Here is a 26,876-nt window from a genome sequence, read left to right on the forward strand (position 1 = left end):
GCAGAAAGAGCCTGCGGCCTGGGGTCCGAGTCAAGTTCGCATCAGTTTCCCGCCTGGCCTGATGTAGCCAGACCCGGTCCGGTCCGGTCCCCGCGCCTCTCAACGCCTCGGTGAGGCCGGGTCCGCAGTGCCGGTCTCGGGCCACTAGCTGTCTTCTCTTGAACCGCCGCCAACATGCTGCAGCCCGTGTTCACCCTGAAACTACGCCACAAAATCAGCCCCCGCATGGTGGCCGTAGGGCGCTACGACGGGACTCACCCGTGCCTGGCGGCCGCTACCCAAGCGGGCAAGGTAACCGCTCCCACCCATTCCCACCCGCAGCCCGGGCCCCTGGAGTCCCCACGACTTCCGCGGGCCGAGTCCTGGCAATCCCGCCGCTCATTCTCAGACCCCGCCCCCAGCCAGGGTTGCCAGGCAACGGATAGGTAGTCTAGCCAGCTCTCCTTTCTGCACAGAAATCCTGAATAACAAAGCGGAACGGCCCTTCCGAGCAGTTAACTTGTCTTCAGGCTCTTAGACTCGGATGATGTTGGAGTCTCTTTACAGATAGGGAGCATAGGGGAAGAGAAGTCCCCTGCAGGAAAGGCCTTGATCAGCGTTAGTAGTAATGGAGGACGCCAGATTTAAGCCCAGAGCCTCAGTCCTTCTCTGGGAACGTCCTACCATCTCAGACTGCCTCTCAGAGCCAAACAACTCTACGGCAGGGGAAAAAAAAAATTATAGATACCTCTAACTTAAATGATTCAAATTGCTCTTTTGATCTTTATCCACGTACATTCATGTCTCTTCCTGTAATTTATTCACTAAGTACCTATTAGGGGCTTACTGTGTACCCGGTGCTGTGCAAAGTGTGGGCGTCTCGGAGATGATGTGGTCATTCAATATCTCACCAGACTGACTGAACACCTTTGTACTACATCTTGGGGATTCAGAGATAAAGCTGGAGTCCGTATTCTCAGAAAGCTTCTGGTCCAGGACGACAGACAGGGCAAATCAGGGCGCTATGTGCTGATGGAGGAATGCCCCCAAAACATGGAATACAGTGACGCCGAGCTTAATGACTGAACAGTTACAAAACCTTATTACGTTAATTATCTCAGCATCCTTGCTAAATTGCCAACTGCTGTAGCATAGCACAGGTGTGGTAGATCCTGGCTCTGGTACCTGCTGATTGCATGACCTTGGGCAAGGTGCTTAATAGTATCTACCACATAGAGTTGTTAAGAGGATTAAGTTACTATGTGTCATGCTCTTGGCATATAGGCAGTGGTCACTAATTGTTAGCTGTTATTTTCTTTTTATTACTCCCACTTTACTGATTAGAAATAATGGTTTAGAGAGGTTCAAAGCAATGTTTGAGGTTGCTCAACTGGAAAGCGTAGAAATGAGATTAGAGTGCCTGTTCTCTGACCCAGCATGGATTTAACAAGTTGACATTTATATAATGATTTATAGTTTTCAAGACACTTCCACCTCCAATATATGTTTTCTCATTTGCTCCGCCTTGCTGCTGCTGCTAAGTCGCTTCAGTTGTATCTGACTCTGTGCAACCCCATAGACTGCAGCCCACCAGGCTCTCCCATCCCTGGGATTCTCCAGGCAAGAACACTGGAGTGGGTTGCCATTTCCTTCTCCAATGCATGGAAGTGAAAAGTGAAAGTGAAGTCTCTCAGTCATGTCCAGCCCTCAGCGACCCCATGGACTGCAGCCTTCCAGGCTCCTCCATCCATGGGATTTTCCAGGCAAGAGTACTGGAGTGGGGTGCCATTGCTCCGCCTTGGAATACATCAATTAAAAAGTAGTGATTCTTTTCAATTAAGTTGTGTAATGGAGGAAAGCACTTAGCACAGAGCCTGGCACGTAATAATGTTAGCTGTAATAATGTGAGGAGGCAGTGGCACTAGGGATAAAGAACCCGCTGCCCAGTGCAGGAGACACAGGAGACATGGGTTTGATTCCTGGGTCAGGAAGAGCCACTGGAGAGGAAGTAGGAACCCACTCCAGTATTCTTGCCTGGGAAATCCCATGGACAGAGGAGCCTGGCCGGCTATGGTGCATGGGGCTGCGAAGAGTTGGACACGACTGAGCAATTAACACTTCTGTCCACTCCCTTGGAGGTTACATTTGAGAGAAGGAGCCAGACAGTTAACAGATACACACAGTCTGCAGAGGGGTAGTGGCTGTTTTAGACAGGGTGATCAAGTAGGCTTCTGATAGGATAACTGTGGATCAGAGGTTTGAAGGAAATGAAACAAGCCCCTGCAGATAGGTAGAGTTAAGTATATCAGCAAGTACACATGGGCTTTGAGGTAGAGGGTATACTTGGTGTGTTCCAGAAACACAGGACGGCTTCTGGGACTGGAATGGATTGAGGGAGGCAGTGAGGTGGCCAGTAATAGCTGGATCATTTAGGGCCTCATAGGCCACAGCAGAGACCTTGGTTTTTGATAAAGTGGGTGACTGGGATTTGGTTTATGTTTTAGATGAAGGATTACTGGGTGGTACTGCAACAGAGATGCAGGGAGTGGAAGCAGGTTTCTCTGGAAACCCTTTCATTAGAATGTGACCTAGAGAGGGAGCCAGGGACACCTTATTCTAGGTCTGTTTCTGAAGACAGGGGAAAAAGGGACAGATGGAAGTTCCTATGTTCTCTCTAATCAGATACTTTATATTCAGAACTTCAAAAACAGATCTGAGAAGTTCTGACCTGATCTTTAAACTTAAAAAAAAAATTGGCACCATTTTATGATCCAAACAACACACAAAAATATAATTTCCTTTAAAAACAAAAATGTCTCCAGTAAGGCTGAAGCCCTCCTTGACTGTGGGGGCCCGTGTCTTCAGAAACAGGATTTTGTAATTTTCTGTGGGACTCTGTTGTGAAGGTGGGGCTGACTTATTGGGATCTGGTCTCTGCATCTGAGCAAGGATATTTTGCAAAGGGGTTTCTCGCAGGATGAACATTAGTTCATCTGGGGCCATGTTTCCTCTCACCATGGAATACATACTGCAGCAGCACCCCCTCAGCTAGAACAAACGTGTGAACTACAGCCAGTTCTTTGGCTTGAAAGCACTGTGTGTGTGTGTGTGTGTGTGTGTGTGCACGCGCGCGCGCGCGTGCCTGTGTGCTCAGTCGTGTCTGACTTTTAGTGACCCCATAGACTGTAGCCCATCAGGCTTGTCTGTCCATGGAATTTTCTAGGCAAGAATACTGGAGTGGGTTGGCATTTTCTCCTCCAGGGGATCTTCCCGACCTAGGGATTGAACTCTAGTCTCTAGGGTCTCTTGTATTGGCAGGCATATTCTTTACCCCTGAGCCACCAGGGAAGCCCTGAATAAAGGCACTGGGAGTGACTGAGCCTGTGGGCCAGATGAGTCTCCTGGGCACTGATTTCTGTGTGTGGAAAACAGCAGGAGGGGCCTAGGGAGGAACCAGACGCCTGGGACTCTGGCTGCTGCTGCTGCTAAGTCGCATCAATTGTGTCCGACTCTGTGTGACCCCATAGACGGCAGCCCACCAGGCTCCCCCGTCCCTGGGATTCTCCAGGCAAGAACACTGGAGTGGGTTGCCATTTCCTTCTCCAGTGCATGGAAGTGAAAAGTGAGAGTGAAGTCGCTCAGTTGTGTCTGACTCTCAGCGACCCCATGGACTGCAGCCTTCCAGGCTTCTCCATCCATGGGATTTTCCAGGCAAGAGTACTGGAGTGGGGTGCCATCACCTTCTCCAGGACTCTGGCAATAAACCTCAAACTCCTTTCATCCCAATAACAATGAACGTGAAGTCCACAGGTTATTTTTCTTGCTGTTCTTTCTCAGCCTAATTACTAGAAGACTCTGTAAGAATTCTTTTGTTCAGAACTATTATAAAAGGAAGGAAGATATGGCTGGAGATGACTGGAGCCTGACACCGGGCTTGTGTCTCACTCCTGTCGCTTATTGGTGGTGAGACCTTGAGAAAGGAAAGGCCGTAACCCCTCTGACCTCTTCTGTATATCCGGAGGACCAAATGCAGTAACGTTTATAAAAGCATGTTGTAAAGTATTACACAAATGAGAATGTGAACACGATATTCAGTAGCTACACACCTTTTCTGTAGGTTTCTCATCAATCTTTTTTTTTTAATTTATTTTTAATCGGAGGATAATTGCTTTCCAAGGTTGTGTTTATTTCTGCCGTACGACAACGTGAATCAGCCATATGCATACATATATCCCCTCCCTCTTGAACCTCCCGTCCGCTCTCCACCTCACCCATCCCACCCCTCTAGGTTGTCACAGAGCCCCGGGTTCAGCTTGCTGTGTTACACAGCGACTTCCCCACGGCTGTCTGTTTTACATATGGTAATGTCCATGTTTCAGTGCTACTCTCTCAATTCATCCCACCACCTCCTTCCCCCACTGTGTTCTCTATGTCTGCGTCTCTATTCCTGCCCTGCAAATAGGTCCATCAGTTCCATTTTTCTAGTTTCCATACGTATGCGTTAATATATGATGTATGTTTTTCTCTTTCTGACTTATTTCACCCTGTATGACAGACTGTAGGTTCATCCACCTCAGTTCAACTGACTTAAAATTCGTTCCTTTTTTTACGGCTGAGTAGTATTCCATTAGGAAATGGCAACCCACTCCAGTGTTCTTGCCTGGAGAATCCCAGGGACGGGGGAGCCTGGTGGGCTGCCGTCTCTGGGGTCGCACAGAGTCGGACGCGACTTAGCAGCAGCAGTATTCCATTGTATATATGCACCACAACTTCTTTATCCAGTCATCTGTCAGTGGACATCTAAGTCTAATAAGTCTTGTAAAAATTATCTTTTGTTGAACAGGTTACCTTGTTTAGATAATAATTTAAAATTAATCCTGCTTGGGTGTAAACCGAGTCCCCTAAAACTGAGTTCCTCTACTGAGTTTATGATTAACTTCTCTATCCAGAACTCTTATTTCCTTTCTTGTTCCACACCCTCAGGCTTGAGGAGTATCAGAGGAAAGGGGAGACTGTAACCAAGCTGGGCCCTGGTGGCCTTCCTGGGACAGCCCCCTCCCAACCAGCCTTGTCCTCTACTTCTTGTTTGTTGAAAAGCTTTAGTCTCCCAGGCCTCCCTTGAGTCTCAGAAGGCTGGCTCAAGTGTTAATGTTTAGGAATGTGAAGGTGTAGAAACAAGCTTTTGAGCTGGGAAACTGGCAACAGTTTGGATGATAGAATTACCAAACTCCCAGTTCCCTGAAATCTGTGAAGGTCTGACATACATTCCTAAGTTTTTACAGGAGGCAGATCCCTACCAGTTGAAAACTGCTGATCATAAGCATATAGACCCCAGACTGGGTTGAAACCAGAAGACAGGTGAGGCTTAAAACCTCCCCTTGATGCCAACCAGTCCAAGAGTTGTGTGCAAGCTGCTCACATGCCCTGCGGCCCCCTCCTGACCACACTGCCTTTAAAATTTTTCTCTCCTATCTGGCAACTTGAAGATGGTCTTAGGATGTTAGTCCACCTTCTTCCCAGGTTGCTGGCCTCTTGAATAAAGCAAAATTTCCTTTCCCACCAACACTTGTCTCTTGGGTATTAGCCTTTTGAGTGGCAAGCAACCAAACTGGCCTCGCTGGGTTACAGATTTACACCAAAGGGTTGAAATACTCATTTAAAATTAGAAAATTTTCTCAGAGCAACTAAGCCCATGAACCACAACTGTTGAGCCTGTGCTCTCGAGCCTGGGGGCCACAACTTCGGAAGCCCATGAACCATAGTGCCTGTGCTCCGAACAAGAGAAGCCACCACAAGGAGAAGCCTGCGCTCTGCTGCTAGAGAGCAGCCCCTGTTCACTGCAACTGGAGAAAAAGCCTGCTCACAGCAACAAAGACTCAGCACAGCCAAAAATAAATCAGTAAAATGAAATTAGCAAATTTCAGAACTAGATGGGGGCTTAAGGGATCTCATCCTCTTTTTTTTTTTTTTTTAATATTGTCACTTATAATGCTTTTTCCAGAAAATGAAGATTTCCCTAATGAAATTTCTGTACTTTATATCTGTGGCCTAATGTCTAAGATCCGCCCCCACCCCAAACCCAGTTGCCCCCTTTTAGGAATGCTTCTAGTTTAAACCTTTTACATACGAAGCCCAGGGAAATTTAAAGATTTGTAGGGACACTCAGATGATTATATTTGTGATAGTTGAAACTGCTAGATTAATTAATTTTGAGTTAATTCTACTTGTATAGACTACGAAAGCCTTCAAGAAGCTTGCTTTGTGTGACTCTTAGGATTATAAGACAGATTTACTACCGATCAGTTTTAAGGGTTAGGAAGTGAATTTGTTAGGTGCTGGGATGAAAGATAATGAAGTGTTTATTACTCAGTTTTCTCTGATCTTTGTGTGTGTGTGCAATCTCATTGTAACTAATAGCAACTTCCTATAGGTTGACCAGGAAAGGGCTGGTTTGTAAGAGTACTTGAACGTCCTGCCGGTTGGTTGTATGTAGGCTGCCCTGGGAAATGACAACTAGATTTTGGCCATTATTTTGGTCTTTACAAGGCTGAGAGCCATTGGATTTCCACAGTTTGAAGTGATTGAAAGCCAACCATGCACAGAACTGTGTATGGGTGTTTTTAAGGTTGGTGGACGATTAAATCCTTTCTTGTTAACGTTGGTAATCTGTTAACAACCTGAGCCTTTTAATAAAAATATATGTTAATTTTGCATTTTTTTTTAATGTTAAGGGGATGTAATTAACTCTTTTTCTTTTAGGTTTTTATTCACAACCCTCATTCACGGAGCCAGCATCTCGGTGCACCCAGGGTCCTCCAGAGCCCCCTGGAGTCTGATGTTTCACTTCTTAACATTAACCAGACAGTCAGCTGCCTGACTGCAGGAGTACTGAACCCTGAACTTGGCTATGATGCTCTTTTAGTGGGAACACAGACCAATCTGTTGGCTTATGATGTCTACAATAATTCAGATTTATTCTACAGAGAGGCAAGTATACCCCTTTATAACCATAAAACTCCCACTTCCCATTAATATCCACTGGTTTTTTTTTTTTTTTTTTTAATGCTTGAAAGAGATCAGACTTTTATTTGGGTTTATTATGTGGCTTTTGTAGTGTGGTTTAAAAAAAATGCACACTTATTTATTTGGTCATGGTTGGTAATCATTTGGTGACACTCCAGATTATCTTTTAGGAGGTATTATCTGTTGATAGCTTCCCTGGTGGCTCAGTGGTAAGGAACCCATCTGCCAATGCAGGAGGTACGGGTTCGATCCCTGGGTCGGGAAGATCCCCTGGAGAAGGACATGGCAACCCACCCCAGTATTCTTGCCTGGGAAATCCCATGGACAGAGGATCCTGGCAGGTTATAGTCCATGGGGTTGTAAAAGAGTTGGAAATGACTTAGCGACTGAAAAACAACAGCGTTACCTGTTGATACTTTCATCTGTCAAGATTTGTCATTAAAAATTCAGCCAGTAGCCAGAAAGCCAGCAAACAGGTCTCCTGGTGGCTTTGCATTGAAGTTTAGTATAGTAGTTTCCAGGAGAAGCACTTACCATAGCCTGCCATCTACAGGCTGCTGCAACTTTAATACTCAGATAATCCGTATTTATTATATAAAAATAGAAGCAAAGTAAAAATAATCACCTATAATTTCTTCATTTGGAAATAACACTTAACTCTTGATTGATTTATCCTGACTTTTTACTTAGTATTTGTGAGTGAATTCTTTGTTTACTAAGTGGGATTATGATATATACATGTAATCTTTTACTTTTTTTCTATAACAGATTGATTAAGATATAATTCACATACCATACAGTTCACCTATTTAAAGCATACAGTCCAGCAGTTTTTAGTTTATTCAGAGAATTGTGTAACCTTCACCACAATCAGTTTTAGAACATTTTCATCAAATTGTGCTTATGTACTTTATTCAAGAAGTCTGAGACATGTGCTAGTTCAGAATGGTGGGTTTATAGGTACTTGTAGTTTTTTTTTTTTTTTTTTTTTTCAACTTTTATTTATTTATTTTTTTCCTTGTTAATTTTCTGTTTAGTTGATCTATCCATAAGTGTGAGTGGGGTATTAAAGTCTCCCACTATTATTGTGTTATTGTTAATTTCTCCTTTCATACTTGTTAGGATTTGTCTTACATACTGTGGTGCTCCCATGTTGGGTGGATATATATTTATAATTGTTATATCTTCTTCTTGGATTGATCCTTTGATCATTATGTAGTGACCTTCTTTGTCTCTTTTCACAGCCTTTGTTTTAAAGTCTAATTTATCTGATACGAGTATTGTGACTCCTGCTTTCTTTTGGTCCCAATTTGCATGGAAAATCTTTTTCCAGCCCTTCACTTTCAGTCTGTATGTGTCCCCTGTTTTGAGGTGGGTCTCTTGTAGACAACATATGTAGGGGTCTTGTTTTTGTATCCATTCAGCCAGTCTTTGTCTTTTGGTTGGGGCATTCAACCCATTTACGTTTAAGGTAATTACTAATAAGTATGATCCCGTTGCCATTTACTTTATTGTTTTGGGTTCGAGTTTATACACCATTTTTGTGTTTCCTGTCTAGAGAATATCCTTTAGTATTTGTTGGAGAGCTGGTTTGGTGGTGCTGAATTCTCTCAGCTTTTGCTTGTCTGAAAAGCTTTTGATTTCTCCTTCATACTTGAATGAGATCCTTGCTGGGTACAATAATCTGGGCTGTAGGTTATTTTCTTTCATCATTTTAAGTATGTCTTGCCATTCCCTCCTGGCTTGAAGAGTTTCTATTGAAAGATCAGCTGTTATCCTTATGGGAATTCCCTTGTGTGTAATTTGTTGTTTTAGGTACTTGTAGTTTTTGTACTTACAATTAAGAACGAGCAATAGTAGGAGAACTAATTAATCAGTATTACTAGATTTCCATCTAAAGTGGTTAAAATAGATTACAAAAGGTTGGGTGTTTTAAAGGCATAAGTCTGATTCTCTGAGAATTTGGCCTGTAGAACTCGCTGGTCCAAGAGAGCCTGGGGTTTTAGAGTAGGTTATCATGGCAGGGTAGTGCGAGACCGAGGGCCTGAGTTTATCCTGAGTCAGTGCTCATCCTTGCATAAGCCACGTTAGCCACACACACTGTCCTCGATGGACAGCTCTGGCCCGCCTCTCAGGAGACCAGGTGGCCTCTCAGAAATGATGACAGAAGCCCGTGAGTTTTCAGATAAAAAGGATGTATGTCACCTCCATGTGCCTGTGCAGCATTGTGTTTGAGGGTTTGTCTTTTTTGTTTTTCTTCTTAGGTAGCAGATGGGGCCAATGCAATTGTGCTGGGGACGTTGGGAGACATTACCTCTCCTCTTGCAATTATTGGTGGAAATTGTGCTCTGCAGGGTTTCAATCATGAAGGAAATGATCTCTTTTGGACGGTATGAAGAACGAAATACTCTCTTTAGTACTCTTAAACATTTTTACTTTTTTAATGTTCTTTAGGTCTTGTTTGCTTGTTTGTTTGTTTAACCATTGACAGTAATGAATAATGGAAACAAAATAAAACAGTATTTATAATTTTATACGTTAGAAAAAGGATATGAGTAATGTGAATTTTGAATTCATGGTTTATTTTGTCCTGTCTTTCATGTAGCTCCTGTTTGGATTAAGTGAAAAGAAATGGCACAGTAATGACTTGGGTTGTATTTTCAGGTGACTGGAGATAACGTTCACTCCTTGGCCTTGTGTGACTTTGATGGTGATGGGAAGAAAGAGGTATGTGGGGGAGGAGACCCTTCTCTGTGTGTACATCTCAGCTGAGTACATACATTTCCCCAGGACAGTGACCTTAGCATTGAGAGAAGCGTTAGCTTCTCATGATTGATTTTGCTGTTCTGTTGCCTGAATGATGAAGTAATTGGCTTCATTTGTCTTTCTCCTGTCTTTTGAACAATAATTCCCTTGGGTTTGTCAAATACAGAGATCAAGACCATATTTCAAAGACCCCTGATCGGGGAGAGGGCGGAATAGTTGTTGGGAGCACAGTCACATTCACAGTCTTAATACTTGATTCCAATGTTTTAAAATCATATTAGTACCTACTTCCCAGTTTTGGCCAACTTTTTCAGGAATCTGGACATTTTAGAGATTGGCTTTTAGCTTTTTAAATTACTCTAATGGGTTCTCTAGAAATTAACCTCTTGAGGAACCAGTGAAGTACTGTGTTGGACATTGACTTACCCTCCGATTGTCTGCAGATACTGGGCTCTGGCTTTTGAAGCAGGGCTTCCACCTGCAGGCACACAGATGCTGAGCCAGGGAGCATTTTCAGGAGCCTGGTGAAAAAACTTGTTCTGGTGGGAGGTGCCCACGTGGCAGGGTCTGTAGTCACCACTGTTTCTTCACTGACCAACTCGTGACCTTCTCATTGGAAGGAACCTTTCTGAGCATCCATCACCGAGAAGTTGGAATTCCTGGGTGGCTCTAGCAGCATGCAAAGTATCATGCAGTTTTTTTGTTTTATTTATGGGAATTTTGCTGTCTTCACTTACTGAACTAAATATGCCTGATTTTTTTGTTTCCCTTTCAGCTTCTTGTTGGATCTGAGGATTTTGATATCCGAGTTTTCAAAGAAGATGAGATTGTGGCAGAAATGTCAGAAACAGAGGTAAGCACCACCTCAGAATTATGATGACCTTGACAGATTAGCATAGTTAAATGTAGCGTAAAACGAGAGTGCTGAGTGTGGGGATTAAATAGAGCAGTATGTTACAGAGAAAGAAGCCTTTAAATATCCTTTATCGAGATACATTTTGACTCAGTGCTCTCTAATGATCCAGAGGGATGGGGAGGTGGGAGGGAGGCTCTAGAGGGAGGGCATATATGTATATATACAGCTCAGTCACATTGTTGTACAGCAGAGACTAATACAACATTATAAAGCAATTGTACTCCAATGAAAAAAATTAAAAAGATATGTTTTGAAAACACTGATTAGACAAAAATTATGGAGCACAAAAAGGTATTTCTTTTAGTGAGCTATTACATAATAATAACAATAATGGCAACCATTTATTGTGTACCTGATGTATGCCGGACACTGTGCTAAGTTATTTACATGAGCTACTCATTTAATCCAACAGCAGCCCAATTATGAAGGAATTAGTAGTTCTCGTTTTACAGATGAGGGAACATGTTACATTTCTTTGTTAAGTTACTCTCAAAAGGTCATGGCTAGTAAGTGGCATGGTCAAGTCCTCCTCCTGCTTCTCATCATGTGTATTAAATGGGATTGAATATTGAATGAACTGTATATGTGAGGGTTTTAGAGTTTTTCTCTTTATTCAAATTAAGTATTTCTTAGGCACATTTCTGTTGGTAGACTTAAAAACTAGATGTCAGAGAACTTGACTAGTTTCTTTGTGATTAGAATTACTCATGTAATTCAAACTGAAATGTTTCTGAAAGAGTTATCTTTTTTTAAAACAGTGTCTAAAGATTGTCCTTATCCCTTATAGTTTGGTATTCTTAGGATATTTATTTGCTGCTGGTTTTCCAGGATTGGGCAAGATGGAAACCAAAAAGATAATTAGGATATTCTAAATTAAGGAAGGAGATGGAAATAAAGGAGCACTGGCTTGTGAACCCTGTAAATGGACAGAAAAGAAAAACAACAGAAGGAAGTCTTAGAGATCCAAATGGTGGTATTGAGCAGAATTGAATCAGCTGGTGTTTGGGAGGCTGTATCAGAAAAGATTGAGGGCAGCAGCCTGAGAGCTCACCTCGGGATGAGAACTCATCCTTGGTTTTCATTGCTTACAAAAGCTGTTTAGGAACATCAGGCTTCTGTTCCCCTGCCTGCAAAAGGGAGACCAAAAAGCAAAACATGCATATTGATATATAAAGTGCTATCAGTGATTTTGAAGGGTTTACCCTTACTATGGACTTCCCTCGTGGCTCACATGGTAAAGCGTCTGCCTATAATGTAGGAGACCCGGATTTGATCCCTGGGTCGGGAAGATCCACTGGAGAAGGAAATGGCAACCCACTCCAGTACTCTTGCCTAGAAAATCCCATGGACAGAGGAGTGTCGTAGGCTACAGTCCATGAGGTTGCAAAGAGTCGGACATGACTGAGCGACTTCACTTCTTCACTTTTACTATAGATTTTTACTTAATCTGACTCTACTTCTTATGTACTCACATTTTTTATGGTTGTAAGCTGATAGTTGTGGTAGAGGAAGATGAAAGGGAGAAGTGAGTGCCCAAAGCAGTGCATAGCTGAAGATGTGTGTCCATCTGGGGGTTTTGTGTACCTGTATGTGTCTCATGTCTGCTTTTTAGAGAGACGGTCCTTAGCTTTCATTAGATTGTTGAAGGGGATTGCCAGCTTGAGAATTGCCTGTGGGTGCTGGGTTCTGCATTACCGTTTCCCTTTCATTTAAATTCATAGTAAATCTTTTCTCATTTGGGGAATCACTGAGGTTTTGTTGGATTTCTGTTGATCGTCAATACTACATGCAAGGGGAGTACATTCTGTGAAACACTTTTTTCCTAAATCCTAGACAAAGACAGGAGAACATGAAATAACGGCGAGAAATTTGACGTGCCTGTTGATCCTCTGGTCCACAAAAGAAGAAACTAGTGACCTTATAAAGGACTAAGGGACCTAGGGAAACTGGGGCTAAATTTAGGAAAATGTGGACTTTATAAGATTGTTCATTTCAGGGCCGTTTTTTTGTCCTCTTGGTTTAGTTTTGCTCTGAGTTCACATGTGTTTTTGCACACCAGCAAAATTATGAACAGTACTGCCAAAAGAATGCCTTGAGCTAAATAATTCTGGAGTCCCACATGGCACTTTGTATTCAGAGTTAAGTGAAGTGGGTGGCTTTATAGAAAAGCTGTAGGTGTAGAAGAAATTACGTAACTATTCTCTACTTTATACAGTTTATTTCTTATTATCTCTTACATTAGTCAGAATTAGAAAGTAGACCAGCAGGGTCATAGATATCTTTAAACTTTGGTTTTAACTTTTAAGGATAATTTTGTTCAGTATCTAAAACTGGAGATTTTGTAAATTTTAATTGTAAATTCTCTTAAGTGTGTTAAATCCTCTTAACAGTCCTGTTAATACTCCAGTATAACATATACACTCTGTATATTGTTAGATATGTACAAATCCATGGTATTCTGGGGTTTTGCTTTTTAAAGGATTATGTTTTCTTCTAGCAAACAGTAAATTATACCTTGGAAAAGTATACTCTTAAAAGATATTTAATTGTGGATTTTATAAGTCCTTTTAAAATTTAGACTGTAAGATATTGTAAGTTAAGGAAATTGAAATAATCATGAAAATATTTTGAGCTAGTGTGTATCAATTTAACATCAGTTTTACATATTCCAGATCTTGTGTACGTAGTCTATTTCCTCTTTAATTCCTCGATTTTATTATTAAAAAAAATAATTTGTTGAAATTTGCTACATATGCTTGATCTAAAAAAGTAAACTTTGTGAGTTGAATTCTCATGATCCAAATCTGAAATAGAGGACATGGATCATAGAGAAGAACACATTCCCCACTAATGGATTGGGAGTGTATTTAAACCTAATTTTAACACACTTGTAGCAAGGTATGCAGTTTTATAAAGTCACTTTGCACTAAATTGAGCCTTAATGAACTTTATCTTTTTCACTATTTTTTGCAGATCATCACCTCTCTTTGCCCCATGTATGGCAGTCGATTTGGTTATGCCCTTTCCAATGGCACCGTTGGAGTTTATGACAAAACAGCCCGATACTGGAGAATTAAAGTTCGTATGATACATTCTCTGATATTCAGGGATGTTATACTTATTGAGAGACTTCTATACTAATTATTGAAATTCCTTTTCAGTCCAAAAATCAAGCCATGAGTATTCATGCTTTTGACCTTAACTCTGATGGAGTGTGTGAACTGATAACTGGTTGGTCCAATGGGAAGGTAAGTTTAAATAGTAGTGTTCAAGTATAATTTAATAACTATCTGAGATATATTGGCTGTATGACTCCGAACAATAACACGAGAATATGCACTTGAGTTCCTTGGCTGTGCTTTCAAATTTAACTTCATAATCTTCCTAGATTTTTTTCTTCCTGCTCTGGTAATCAACACTGCAGAGTGAGTGAGTGTCCTTTCGGTTTATAAGCCCTATTTGAGGGAAGATCTCCAGGGAAGGTCTAAATCCCTTTCTTGAAGGGATGGGAATCAATTTAATCAAGTTGATCATAGGCATAGGCAAGTAAAAAAAAAGGATTTTTAGTAAGCTAGTAGTGAACCGTGGAGAAGGAAATGGCAACCCACTCCAGTACTCTTGCCTGGAGAATTCCAGGGGCGGCGGAGCCTGGTGGGCTGCTGTCTGTGGGGTCGCACAGAGTTGGACACGACTGAAGCAACTTAGCAGCAGCAGCAGCAGCAGTGAATATGTAGCTCTTTTCTAGTAAATCTTCAAGTTTGACTAAAATCTTAGAATTAGTGGGAAGAGTTATGTTATCATTGTTTTCCAAGCTATAACTTCAAACTAGGAATTTTTTTTTTTTTTTTGCTTCTTTCCTTTTTTAACTTCAGATCAGAACTTTGTACAGTCTCTTGGCAAGTCAGGCTTGCCTTGTTAGAAACTGCCGAAGGAGCTGCCAGATCTCCATGGATACCGTTTGCCCTAGCTCTTTTGTCTGTCAGTGCTGATTGCCTGAAGGAGATCAGCTAGTTCGAGCTTTTCTTCTTTGATTTTTCTTCACTTTTGGCCGGTGTCTTGTAATCTTCCTTTGGTGTTGTGTGAAGAGCAGATTCTAAAAAACCGTTATGTTGATTCCTACTTCTCCACTTGGTTTTGTTTTTGGTATAGGTGTTAAAAATTACAAAGGAAGACTGTGTAGTTGCTTATTAAGAAACTTCATAAAAGGGGACCCTATTTTGGGGGAATATAAATTATTATGATTGATCCAAGAATTAGAAAACTACTTGACTTAAGTTATCAAAAGTAACCTTTAGATCTGACTCTAAACCTTGAAGTCTGTCTAGTTAAATGCTTTCAAAATTTTAAGAAATTTCTATTACATAATCATAATTTGTATGTTCTAAGCCATACAAAAGATAAGCAAACTATACAGTTCATGATATAAGTGGAACAGTTGGTATCTGCACTCAACAGAAACAACATTAAAAGGAATATAGATCCACCAGGTGAACGTAGGTGCAAAATTACTTAATTTAAATACAACTAGCCAACTAACTTTTTCTTTAGTAGGTCACTTGTTGAGTTGGAGGGTCATCTTTTCCATCGCAAAACTTTCATGTTGGATAAAGCAAAAGAATAGAAAATCCACAGAAATACAGATTTGTAGCCCTGTTTCTTAGTTAGCAAGTTAACCCTCTTATTTGCTAAATACTGCGGAAACACAGTGCTCAAGGTCATGGAGAAGTTAGAATGAAGCAAGTTCGGTTCAGTCTGAGTTCAAGGCTTCTGTTAATGTGTAAAGAACTCTGGTCAGTACAGGCCATTCATTGCTTTACTAGCTTTAGCATCCATAATTTTCAGGCTGGCCTGATGTTGTTATTAAGAGCATGGTATTCTCCAGCCAAGGGGTAGGAGCTGGTAGTAACTATGACCTAAATTAGTGTGTTTTTCACTGCAAAATTTTGCCCAGAACGCTGTTTATGAAAAGACAAAAATAGTGGTCACTGAGATGCTTGCTGTGTTATATTTTCTGCAGCTAGCCTTTTATCATGGAGAAGGCAATGGCAACCCACTCCAGCACTCTTGCCTGGAAAATCCCATGGACGGAGGAGCCTGGTAGGCTGCAGTCTATGGGGTTGCACAGAGTCGGACACGACTGAAGCAACTTAGCAGCAGCAGCAGCAGCAGCAGCCTTTTATCAATAATGCATGTGTTCTTGCTTAGAACAAAAGCTCATTTTAGGTGGTTATCCTTCCCTGTTGTTTTGCGATGCATCGTTTCTGAAGGGTCAGTGATTTATTTATCTGCCTCCTTTGGGAAGAGGAGATGTGGATGATTGTAGGGCTCTCTGCAGTATCTCAGTACTTCACGTGGCAAAGGGACCTTAAACAGGGCTATTCCAGAAGCGTGGATGGGGGGAGACTGGGCTTGCTTGGCATTTTTCAAACTTTAGATATAACTGGGGACTTCCCTGGTGGAACAGTGAGTAAAACTCCACACTCCCAATGCAGGGGGCCCAGGTTTGATCCCTGGTCAGGGAACTAGATCCCATGCTGCAGATAAGAGTTTGATGCCACAGCTAAGACACAGCGCAGCCAAATAAATAAAAATTTTAGGTGTAATGTATTTTATATATTTATATATAATAAAGATGAAATTTGTGTATAGAGCTAATATGTCTTGTATACCTCTATGTGCCAGTCCCTGTTCAACCTGCTTAACACATGTTAACCATTTTCGACCTTGTTACAACCCTGACGTGTAGATACAGTTACTTTCCTCATGTTCTTATTGTTGATCTCCAGATGAGGAAGCCAAGTCCAGAATGGTTAAAGAGGTTTGCCCAAGATCCCACAGGTAGTGAGTGGCAAAGCTGGAATTCGAACCTGGGAAGTTTGCACTTTCACAGTTGTGTTATATATTTTCTAAAAGTACTGTCTCCCAGCCAACCCCCTTCTCCAAATGAAATTCTAGGCCAGTATGTAAAACAGCTTTTAAGAAAAAACGGAGCTGAGTGAGGTCCCTTGGTCCCCTGGTTATAGGTATGTATTGAGAAGCCACAGGGGGGTGCCCCTTGGAGTACTCATTAAAAATAATTTTTTTTTTTTTTAATTTGGCTGCCTTGGGTCTTAGTTGCAGCTTGAGGAATCCTTCGCTGCCGTATGCAGGCTCTCTAGTTGTGGCGAGAGGGCTTGGTTACCCCGTGTCATGTAAAATCTTAGTCCCCCCACCAGGGATCAAACTCTCATCCCCTGCTTTGGAAGGTGGATTCCTAACCACTAGACCACCAGGGAAGTCCCCTCCTTGGAGCCCTCTTAAAAACTTCTAGACTAAAGCTGATTGAACTTGAAAATTTTGTGTCATTTTTAAGAACCTGTAGCAGAAGCTATTTTCAAGTTCTTGTTCTATTTTTAGGTCGATGCTCGAAGTGACCGGACTGGGGAGGTCATCTTTAAGGACAACTTTTCATCTGCGATTGCTGGTGTGGTGGAGGGAGATTACCGGATGGAGGGCTGTCAACAGTTAATCTGCTGCTCGGTGGATGGAGAAAGTAAATCGGGACAGGAGAGATCTTTGAGAAGTCAGATTTCTCAGTCTGATTGGGTCAGAATCCCGGGAGATTCACCATAAAGTGTTTGTGTATCAAACCCTTTCGTCCTAATAAATTCACCTGAGTTGGGGAAATGAGAACTTAGGTTTTAAGACTAGGTCATTGATGACTTAAAAGTAAGACCTGGCTGTGCCTGGGCCCTCCCTCAGTCCTATGGTGGTTTTTTTTTTCCCTCCTGTCAGTCCGAGGCTACCTGCCGGGCACGGCTGAGATGAGAGGCAACCTCATGGACATCAGCGTAGAGCAGGACCTGATCCGAGAGCTGAGTCAGAAAAAACAGAACCTGTTGCTGGAGCTTCGCAACTATGAGGAAAACGCCAAGGTTGGACCCGATGGGATGGGCACGCGGGAGGCTGAGAGTGACCAGGAGGATGGGCAGTTGGGAAAGGAGGGTCTCTGCATCTGGCGGGGCGTGGGCTCCCCCTTCCCGCTGGTGGGCGGGCAGATGGCCCGGCCTTTCTGCCAGTGTCAGAATGAAGAGGGCACGTATCCTTTAACCCAGAAATCCCTCTGCCGGGGAGCTCAGCCAGAGAGAGATTTGCACGACTGTTCAAACGCACTGCAGCACTGTTTGTAGCAGGGAACAGGTGGGAGCGATGGTGACTTTCGGCCAGTCATAGGGAGGGTGCTGCTAAGTCACTTCAGTCGTGTCCGACTCTGTGCGACCCCATAGACGGCAGCCCACTAGGTGCTGGGGAATATTAAGCAGCTCAAAAGAATGAAGTATATACATGTGGACTAATGTGGAAGGATGTCTGATATTATTGAGTGAAGGGAAGCAAGAATAGTGTGTTTAGAGTATCTTTTTCAAGCACAAATAACATAAACATGGACACCTGCAGAGACTCTGGGTCTGCTGTTGTGTGTGTGTGTGTGTGTACGTGTGTACATGTACTTATCCGACTAGCTGGAGGGTGAGCTGGGGAGTAGGATTTTAATTTGTCCCATCATGTATAACTATTTGAATTTGCTACACTAAGTGAGTTTCTTTAGTCATTTAAAACAGAACAATACAGAACAATGTAAAAGGTGGGTGGCTTCCCTGGTGGCTCAGTGGTAAGGACTCCGCCTGCCTATGCAGGAGACATGGGTTTGATCCCTCATCGGGAAGATCTTAGTGCCTCGGGGCACTTAAGCCCAAGCCCGTGCGCCACAACTACTGAGTCAGTGCTGTAGAGCCCGGGAGCTGCAAGTACTGAACCCGAGCGCCCTAGAGCCCGCGCCCTGCAACAAGAGAAGCCACTGCAGTGAGAAGCCCACACACCGCAACTAGAGAAAGCCCACACAGCAACGAAGACCCAGCATAGCCAGTAAATAATTTTTTTAGAATGTAAAAGGTGTGCTGGGGGGCAGTGGTCCCTAACCACAGGAAGGGATGAGGGTCTTTTCCTTTGGGAAAAGGCCAGGTTAGAGCGAGAGCACTAATGAGGTGACTTCTCTGACGTTTAAAGACTCAGATAAATATAAGATACAGGGGATGTGTCTTCTGAAGCCAAATAGCTGTATTTAAAATTGACATGAGTTCGCTGTTCCAGGGACTAAGTTGGAAGTGGGGGGGTTGCATGTTTTGCAGGCTGAGCTGAGCAGTCCACTGAACGAGGCTGATGGGCATCGGGGCGTGATCCCGGCCAACACCAAGCTCCACACCGCCCTCTCCGTCAGCCTGGGGAGCGAGGCGCAGGCCGCCCATGCCGAGCTGTGCATTTCCACCTCTAATGGTAAGGTGTTACTGACACACGGCTGGTGCTCGTTGGCACCCGTGTCGTCTGGGAGCGGCTCTTGGACTGCTGCCTTCTCTCTTCCCTGCAGACACCATCATCCGAGCAGTGTTGATTTTTGCGGAGGGCGTTTTTGCAGGTGAAAGCCACGTGGTGCACCCCAGTGTCCACCACCTCTCCAGCTCCGTCCGCATCCCCATCACACCTCCCAAGGACATCCCCGTGGACCTGCACTTGAAAACCTTCGTGGGCTACAGGAGCAGGTGACCCTTTGCACGTCGCAGGTCATGTCCCGGCAACACTGAGAGGACAGTAGAATGTATAGATTTCCCCTCTTGCCATGGATTCTCTGGGGCCAGAGAAGCCACTTAATGGCTCTTTCTACCCAGGCAAGGTTTCCCATGACTTCTTATTTCTCTAATTTGAAATCTCCAAAAAATAAATGTAAGTTTGAAATGATTATTTCTGGCTTTAGTCAGATGATTTCATATTCACAGCAGTTCCAAAAGTATACTTAATGGATAGTTTTGGCCACCAAGACTACAGGGGTTTAGATTCTGCTACATGACAGCGGTATGTAACCTCAGCCAGTGAAGAAAAGCACTAGATTTGTGGAAGATAGAAACCTTTTCACATTCCTTTTTGGGTGTTGTAAACCCTGGGTGCGTGCATATGTATACACAGACTCACGCCTCTAAATCCCAAACCCATTACTGTGGGACTTGAACCCTCAATTTTTTCTTTTTCTTTTTTTTTGAGGCAGAGGTGGGGGGAAGAGAGTAGACAGTTTCTTTAGTGAAACCCTTAAGTAACAGCTTGATGACTCAGTAGTGACCTTATGTTTATCTGGGGGGCCTTTCCCTTTGAAATAACAGTCAACACAAACAGTTCTCTTCTATTCCGTTGGTTGGCCATAGCACCCAGTTTCACGTGTTTGAGCTGACAAGACAGCTACCCCGATTCTCCATGTATGCGCTCACCAGCCCGGACCCTGCCAGTGAGCCCCTCAGTTACGTCAACTTTATCATCGCAGAACGGGCCCAGAGGGTGAGTGTGTCTGGCTTTTCTCTTTGCAACCCTTTTGCACTTTAGAATCTTTGACATTATTTCACAGAAAAGGGGAAATTACATGAGTGTGTTATTTGGTAGCAGTAAATATGACATGAAGGAGTTAGGTTGGAGTTGAATAGTTTACAACAAGTACCAAAAATGTTGCTAAAATAACTTCTCCCATTTTGAAAAAATTATTCAAAAATATTTATCTTGGCTAATCAATTCAGAAATAATTTATTTTGAATCATTAATTCAAAGTTACTTATCTAAGCAATCCTTAGTCACAGGTGAATTCCTCTCAGTTTGTAACTCCTATTTTTTTGGTTAGTCCCCGGAGAAGGCAATGGCACCCCACTCCAGTACTCTTGCCTGGAAAATCCCATGGACAGAGGAGCCTGGTGGGCTGCAGTCCATGGGGTCGCTAAGAGTTGGACACGACTGAGCGACTTCACTTTCACTTTTCACTTTCATGCGTTGGAGAAGGAAATGGCAACCCAGTCCAGTGTTCTTGCCTGGAGAATCCCAGGGACGGAGGAGCCTGGTGGGCTGCCGTCTACGGGGTCGCACAGAGTCAGACACGACTGAAGCGACTTAGCAGCAGCAGCAGCAGCAGTGGGATTGTCTAGATCTAGTGTTTTAAGAGGAGCCTGCATCAGAATGGAAAGAGAGTGGCCCTTGGAAATGGGAGTATTGTGGGGGTTCAAATGCTACCTTAACTAAGTAAATTCTTAGGGGTCTTGCGCAATTCCCCTCATTGAGGATAGTATTACCTCACAGGGGGCCCCTGAGGATTACATAATTGGTATAATAGCACTTTGTAAAGTTTGCTAAGTCACTTCAGTCGTGTCCGACTCCGTGCGACCCCATAGACGGCAGCCCACCAGGCTCCCCCATCCCTGGGATTCTCCAGGCAAGAACACTGGAGTGGGTTGCCATTTCCTTCTCCAATGCGTGAAAGTGAAGTCGCTCAGTTGTGTCCGACCCTCAGCGACCCCATGGACTGCAGCCTTCCAGGTTCCTCCGTCCATGGGATTTTCCAGGCAGGAGTACTAAGGACTAAATAATACCTGTGGATTTTAACCTTGACTGGACTTTAGAATTCTCAGTGAGGCTTTTTAATCTTGGAAATTCTCAGGCCCCTTAGTGGTCTGTGAAACTTGAAACTCTACAGGTGGCCCCTTCCAAAATGCCTCACAAGTGGATCTTATGTAGAACCTGTGTTATAAACCACTGTAAAGTATTACTATTATTTATATTGATTTATTCTTTACTTATAGTGTTGATGTTATCTCTGTGTGCGTGCAAAGTTCATTTAAATGTTTTAAAGGATGGAGTGGAATGATTTTAAGCAGGCTATAGCCACAGAAGAGCTCTCGTTTAAACAGAATTAGCATCTTACTTGAATCGTGTCTACATTGCATATAAGGTTATGTCTAAGTAGGGGACTTCTCTGGCGATCCAGCGGTTAAGACTCTCTGCTTCACTACAGGGGCTCGGGTTCAATCTGTGGTTGAGGAACTAAGATCCTCAATGCCACACAGTGCAGCCAAAAAGTAAAACTAAATAAATAAAAAAATTTAAAAATACATGTCTGAGTATGAAATGCATGCTATGGGACCAGATATAATTGTGCATGTTATTTATTACATGTAATACAAGAAAAAGGAGTGTGAGTAGTGTTTTCTTGGTGGGGAAAGAATTGTAATTATTGTTGTTTTTTTAAACCAAGTAGTAAAACTAGAAAGAAGGGTAACTCTTAATGACCATACTTAAAAAATGGAAATTCATTTCACACTCTTCATCTTTAAGGTTGTTATGTGGCTCAACCAGAACTTTCTGTTACCAGAGGATACTAACATTCAGAACGCTCCATTTCAAGTGTGTTTCACATCCCTACGGAACGGTGGCCAGCTATATATAAAGATAAAACTTAGTGGAGAGGTAATTTTTTACTGTCATGGACACAGATTTCTCACGTAAATGTTTATAACACTCAGTGTTAAGCGAGGCGAGTGACACCAATCTCAAGGTCGTAAAACCACGTGTCTCAACCTAGACTGTTGGTGTTACACCCCTGACAGGCGTATAATGTAGATGAGCGGGTTTTCTACCTCTCTCCCCCACTTCCCTTCACCTGTTTGTCACCTAGTTTGGGGTGGTTTAGGAATACAGAGGAGAACAAAAGGTTTTCATTGTTTGAATGATTTTGTTGTTCCATTTATAAGGCAAAAGGATTGATTCTTTTTTTTTGGCCTGTTGCTAGAAATAACGTTATTTTCTTGAGGGCTGGACCTTATTTTTATTTATCATTGCATATAAATTTATGTTCCAATAAATGTGTTGAATATGGGGAAGTTCAGGTACTGTTCCAGCTGCCTGAGGGTGCTAACTTGTCTTTTTTCCCGTGGATAGATCACTGTAAATACTGATGATATCGATTTGGCTGGTGATATCATCCAGTCGATGGCATCGTTTTTCGCTATTGAAGACCTTCAGGTCGAAGCCGATTTCCCTGTCTACTTTGAAGAATTACGAAAGGTGCTAGTTAAGGTGAGGGCACCTGGTGGATGAATTTGTGAGAACACAATGTTCTAATAATGTTTGCAATATTTCTGTTAAATTAATGAAACTACAAATGTACACATATTACATGATAGTCATATCTTAAAGAACTTTGGAAAATTCTTAAACTAAAAATTGAGCTAGTATTCGAGAATTCATGAGTTAAAGGATTTCTTTTATAAAAGTGAGTGGTTAGCTTGAGCACCTGCTTTCTGTGTTGGTTTGGAAGGATACTTGAAAAATATATATGTTAACATTTTCCTTTGCCAGCCTTTCATCTTATCTGTTGTATATACTTTGCACTCTGTCTTAGTGCTTTCCCAGGTGGCTCAGTGGTAAAGAATCTGCCTGTCAATACAGGAGACATGAATTTGATTCCTGGGTCAGAGAGATCCCCTGGAGAAGGAAATGGCAACCCACTCCAGTATTCTTGCCTGAAAAACCTCATGGACAGAAGAGCCTGGCAGGCTACAGGCCATGGGGTCGCAGAGAGTCAGATGTGACTTATCGACCAAGCAACAACAGAGAACCCAAAACCAAAAGTAAGGCTTGTGATGGGTCCCCACTAATAACATCCCCATCCAGACCTCTAAAATGTTAGTGTACGTGTGGCTTGGGCTCACAATGCTAAGATGTGGAAGAGCTTGACACAGAATGTCATTTTGAGTATTTCACTGAAGAGGAGGTGAAACAACAGAGGATAGTTAAGATAGAACAAGTGAATGGCAGAAAAAACAGGGCCTCGGTACAAAGAAGACAGTTCCTTCTCGATTTATTTAGTTTTCAGGAAGTTGGTGAGGCCTTTTAAATTCCTGGGTGTTCATGGTTTCCAGGTGGATGAATACCACTCAGTGCATCAAAAGCTCAGTGCTGACATGGCTGATAACTCTAACCTGATCCGTAGTTTGCTGGTCCGAGCTGAAGATGCCCGTCTGATGAGGGACATGTGAGTATGTACCATGGCCAGGACAGGTGCTTTTTCTTGCCACCTGTATCTCTAGGGCTCCCCATTTTATTCTCTCTCTGGCTTTTTTTTTACGGCAAAGAGATGTTGCTGGCCTTAGGCATTTGACTGTGCTTCCCTGGTGGCAGTTAGGCTTCCCTGGTGGCTCAGACGGTAAAGAATCTGCCTGCAGTGCGAGAGACCCAGATTCAATTCCTGGGTCGGGAAGGTCCTCTGGAGAAGGGAATGGCTACCCCCTCCAATATTCTTGCCTAGATAATTCCTAGATATCTTTCTGCCAGAGGAACCTGGCAGGCTGCAGTTACGGGGTCGCAGAGTTGGACATGACTGAGCAACAACAACAAAAAAAACTAGAGGGAAGTAACCAACCCCTAAAATTCCTTTTTTCTTGATTTATATTTCATTTAGAAACTGTCAGATATACATGGTTTTTATTTTTTAAAGCCAAGTTGGTTGACATGTAATTTATAATATACACGTAGAAAATGTGCCCTTTTAGGTTTATACTTCAGTAAATTTGGGGAAATTTGTACAATTATGTTGCTACTACCGAAATCAAGTACTTCTCCTAACCTCCAGTCCGTGGCAGCCAATGATCGAGTTTCTCTTCCTATAGTTTTATCTTTCCCAAACTGTCACATAAATGGAATCAGACAATGTAAATGGAATCCATATAAGTGGAATCAACTTTTTGAGTCTGGCTTCTTTCAGGTTCCATAATGCCATTAAGGTTCATTCACGTTGTAAGTTACCAGTAGTTCATTCCATTTTATTGCTGAATATTCTATTGTATTGATATCCATACTTGGTAAATATCCCACCGATTAATTGAGATTTCAGTTGTTTCCAGACTTTGGTGATTGAGAATAAAGCTGCTATAAATATTTGCATACAGGTTTTTTGCAGACACGTTTCCATTCTTTTGGGTGAAATGTGTCATAATGTGATTGCTGGGTTGTATAGTAAGTGTATATTTAGCTTGATAAGAAACTGTCAGTATTAGTCTGAAGCTTGGAATATAGCCTGTCACCTTGCTGACTTTTCCCCACCCCTTGTATCATGGGCATGATAATTCTTGGTTCCTAAATTCAAACCATGGATTAATAACCAAGGAAGGCCACTTGTCTTCCATTTATTTGGAAGAAACAGAATAGTTCATAGAATATTCTCAGTGTTTTCAAAGCAGACTTTAGCAGTTACCCTGTTTTAATGACAGTACAGCTAAAAATCTGGTTTGATCTTTTATTAAATGTGTCTGCTACTGCTGCTGCTAAGTCACTTCAGTCATGTCCGACTCTGTGCGACCCCATAGACGGCAGCCCACCAGGCTCCCCTGTCCCTGGGATTCTCCAGGCAAGAACACTGGAGTGGGTTGCCATTTCCTTCTCCAAAGCATGAAAGTGAAAAGTGAAAGTGAAGTCGCTCAGTCGTGTCTGACTCTTAGCGACCCCATGGACTGCAGCCCACCAGGCTCCTCTGACCGTGGGATTTTCCAGGCAAGAGTACTGTCTAAGAAGTTTGCAAATCTTTTCATTTAAGCCTGCCATACTGAGGTGCAGTGATATTAACCTTCTATTGATGTACACAGGAAAACGATGAAGAATCGCTATATGGAACTCTATGACCTTAATAAAGACTTGCTCAATGGATATAAAATTCGCTGTAACAATCACACAGAACTGTTGGGAAGCCTCAAAGCGGTAAATCAAGCCATTCAAAGAGCAGGTCATCTGCGTGGTAAGTCTGTTTTTGTAGCACTGCATTTCGTCTTCATTTCGGGGTGAGAACCATTAAAGATGGTGTAGCTTCAGGAATTCCTATCAGGGCTTGTATCTATAAAGACACCTTTCACATTCGAGTTGGTACCACTCACTTGAGTTTAGCCAGCTTACGGCTTTAGTTGTTTGCCAACTTCAGACGGTAAAAACTATAAGATCCTTTTTTTTTTTTAAAGATTTGTTTATTTTTGGCTATGTAGGGTCTTCGTTGCTGTGCTTGGGCCTTCTTCAGTTGTGGCTAGCAGAAACCAGCACTGGTCCTAGGCGCTAGGACTTCAGCAGTTGGAGCGCACGGGCTCTAGAGCACAGGCTCACTCAGTAGTTGTGGTACACAGGCTTAGTTGTCCCAAGGCATGTAGGATCTTCCCGAACTTGCTGCATCCTCAGAAGAAAAACTGAGTGACATATTCCCAAGAGGAAAGCCTTAAGTACTCCTATTGGAATCTGCTGTTTGGGTCAGTGCTTTGACTTCCTTTTAGAAATAATCTTTGCTAAGTGGATATAAGCTTTGATCCTTTTCTGTAAAACTGACTCTTAAGTTTCTAGGTATAAAATGGTCTCTAGGCTTGGTTTGTGATTGAAGTTCCATATGAGAATATCTTTTTTAGGGAATGGTAAGATAAGATAAATTTGTATATCTAGGACTTCCCTGGTGGTCCAGTGGTTGAGCGTCTGCCTGCCGGTGTGGGGTACATGGGTTCTGTCCCTGGTCAGGGAAGATTCCACCGGCTGTGGAACAGCTAAGCCCGTGTACCACAACTAATGAGCCCAAGCACCCTAGAGCCTGTGCTCTGCAGCATCAGAAGCCACTGCAATGAGAAACCCATGCACTGCAACTGGAGAGCAGCCCCACTCCTCACAACTCGAAAAGCCAGAGTGCAGCAACAAAGACCCAGTGTAGCCAAAAATAAACAATTAAAAAAATTTTTTTTAAAATTTGTATTATCTCTAACTCTTCTCTATCCTAGTTTTGTTTTTAAAGATGGCTTCTGATTTATAATTTCGCTTTAATCATCTTTTGGCTCATGTGGATATGGTGTTTCTTCTCTGACAGTTGGAAAACCAAAGAACCAGGTGATCACTGCTTGTCGGGACGCGATTCGAAGCAACAACATCAACATGCTGTTCCGAATCATGCGGGTGGGGACAGCTTCTTCTTAGGAGGGGAGAGACAGGAAACCAGGTTCCTAGAAGAGGTTTCTGTAAACTTTGAGGCTGATTTGCTTTGGATCACATCCTGGTGAACCCAGGGTGCTGAGAGCAAAATCAACCTTGGTGAGTTGTACCAATGAAAAGACAAAGCATTGCCTCTTAGAAGTGTATTCACTTTCTATTTTTTTTAAAATCAGTTGTACTGTTGCTGAGTAATACTGGTTTGTATGGAGGGAAATGAACACTTGAAACATTAGGGCTTCAAAGTCCAGTTTTTCTGTATGTATGTATGTCAGTGTATAGATACATCTTTTCTTGAAATTGTAATTAAAAATTATCATCTGCTTTTCCATTAAAACGTAAAGGGGTTGCA

General features: G+C 42.6%; 1 protein-coding gene across 1 annotated transcript; it reads left to right on the forward strand.

Annotated features, from left to right (window-relative positions):
- Positions 1-26,876, forward strand: BBS2 (Bardet-Biedl syndrome 2). Its single transcript, XM_086350735.1, has 17 exons — positions 1-291; positions 6,739-6,970; positions 9,271-9,392; positions 9,667-9,729; positions 10,544-10,621; positions 13,658-13,762; positions 13,846-13,932; positions 17,081-17,216; positions 17,459-17,598; positions 18,850-18,994; positions 19,086-19,257; positions 19,912-20,041; positions 21,857-21,988; positions 22,460-22,597; positions 23,443-23,555; positions 25,162-25,310; positions 26,406-26,876. Exons 1-17 carry the CDS (start codon positions 175-177, stop codon positions 26,510-26,512), a joined length of 2,166 nt encoding a protein of 721 aa, XP_086206861.1. The 5' UTR covers positions 1-174; the 3' UTR covers positions 26,513-26,876.

This window comes from Bos grunniens, chromosome 18 (assembly GCF_055505025.1).
Source record: "Bos grunniens cultivar Pamir isolate PY7600 chromosome 18, Bosgru_T2T1.0, whole genome shotgun sequence".
In the NCBI taxonomy this organism is placed as follows: Eukaryota; Metazoa; Chordata; class Mammalia; order Artiodactyla; family Bovidae; genus Bos; species Bos grunniens.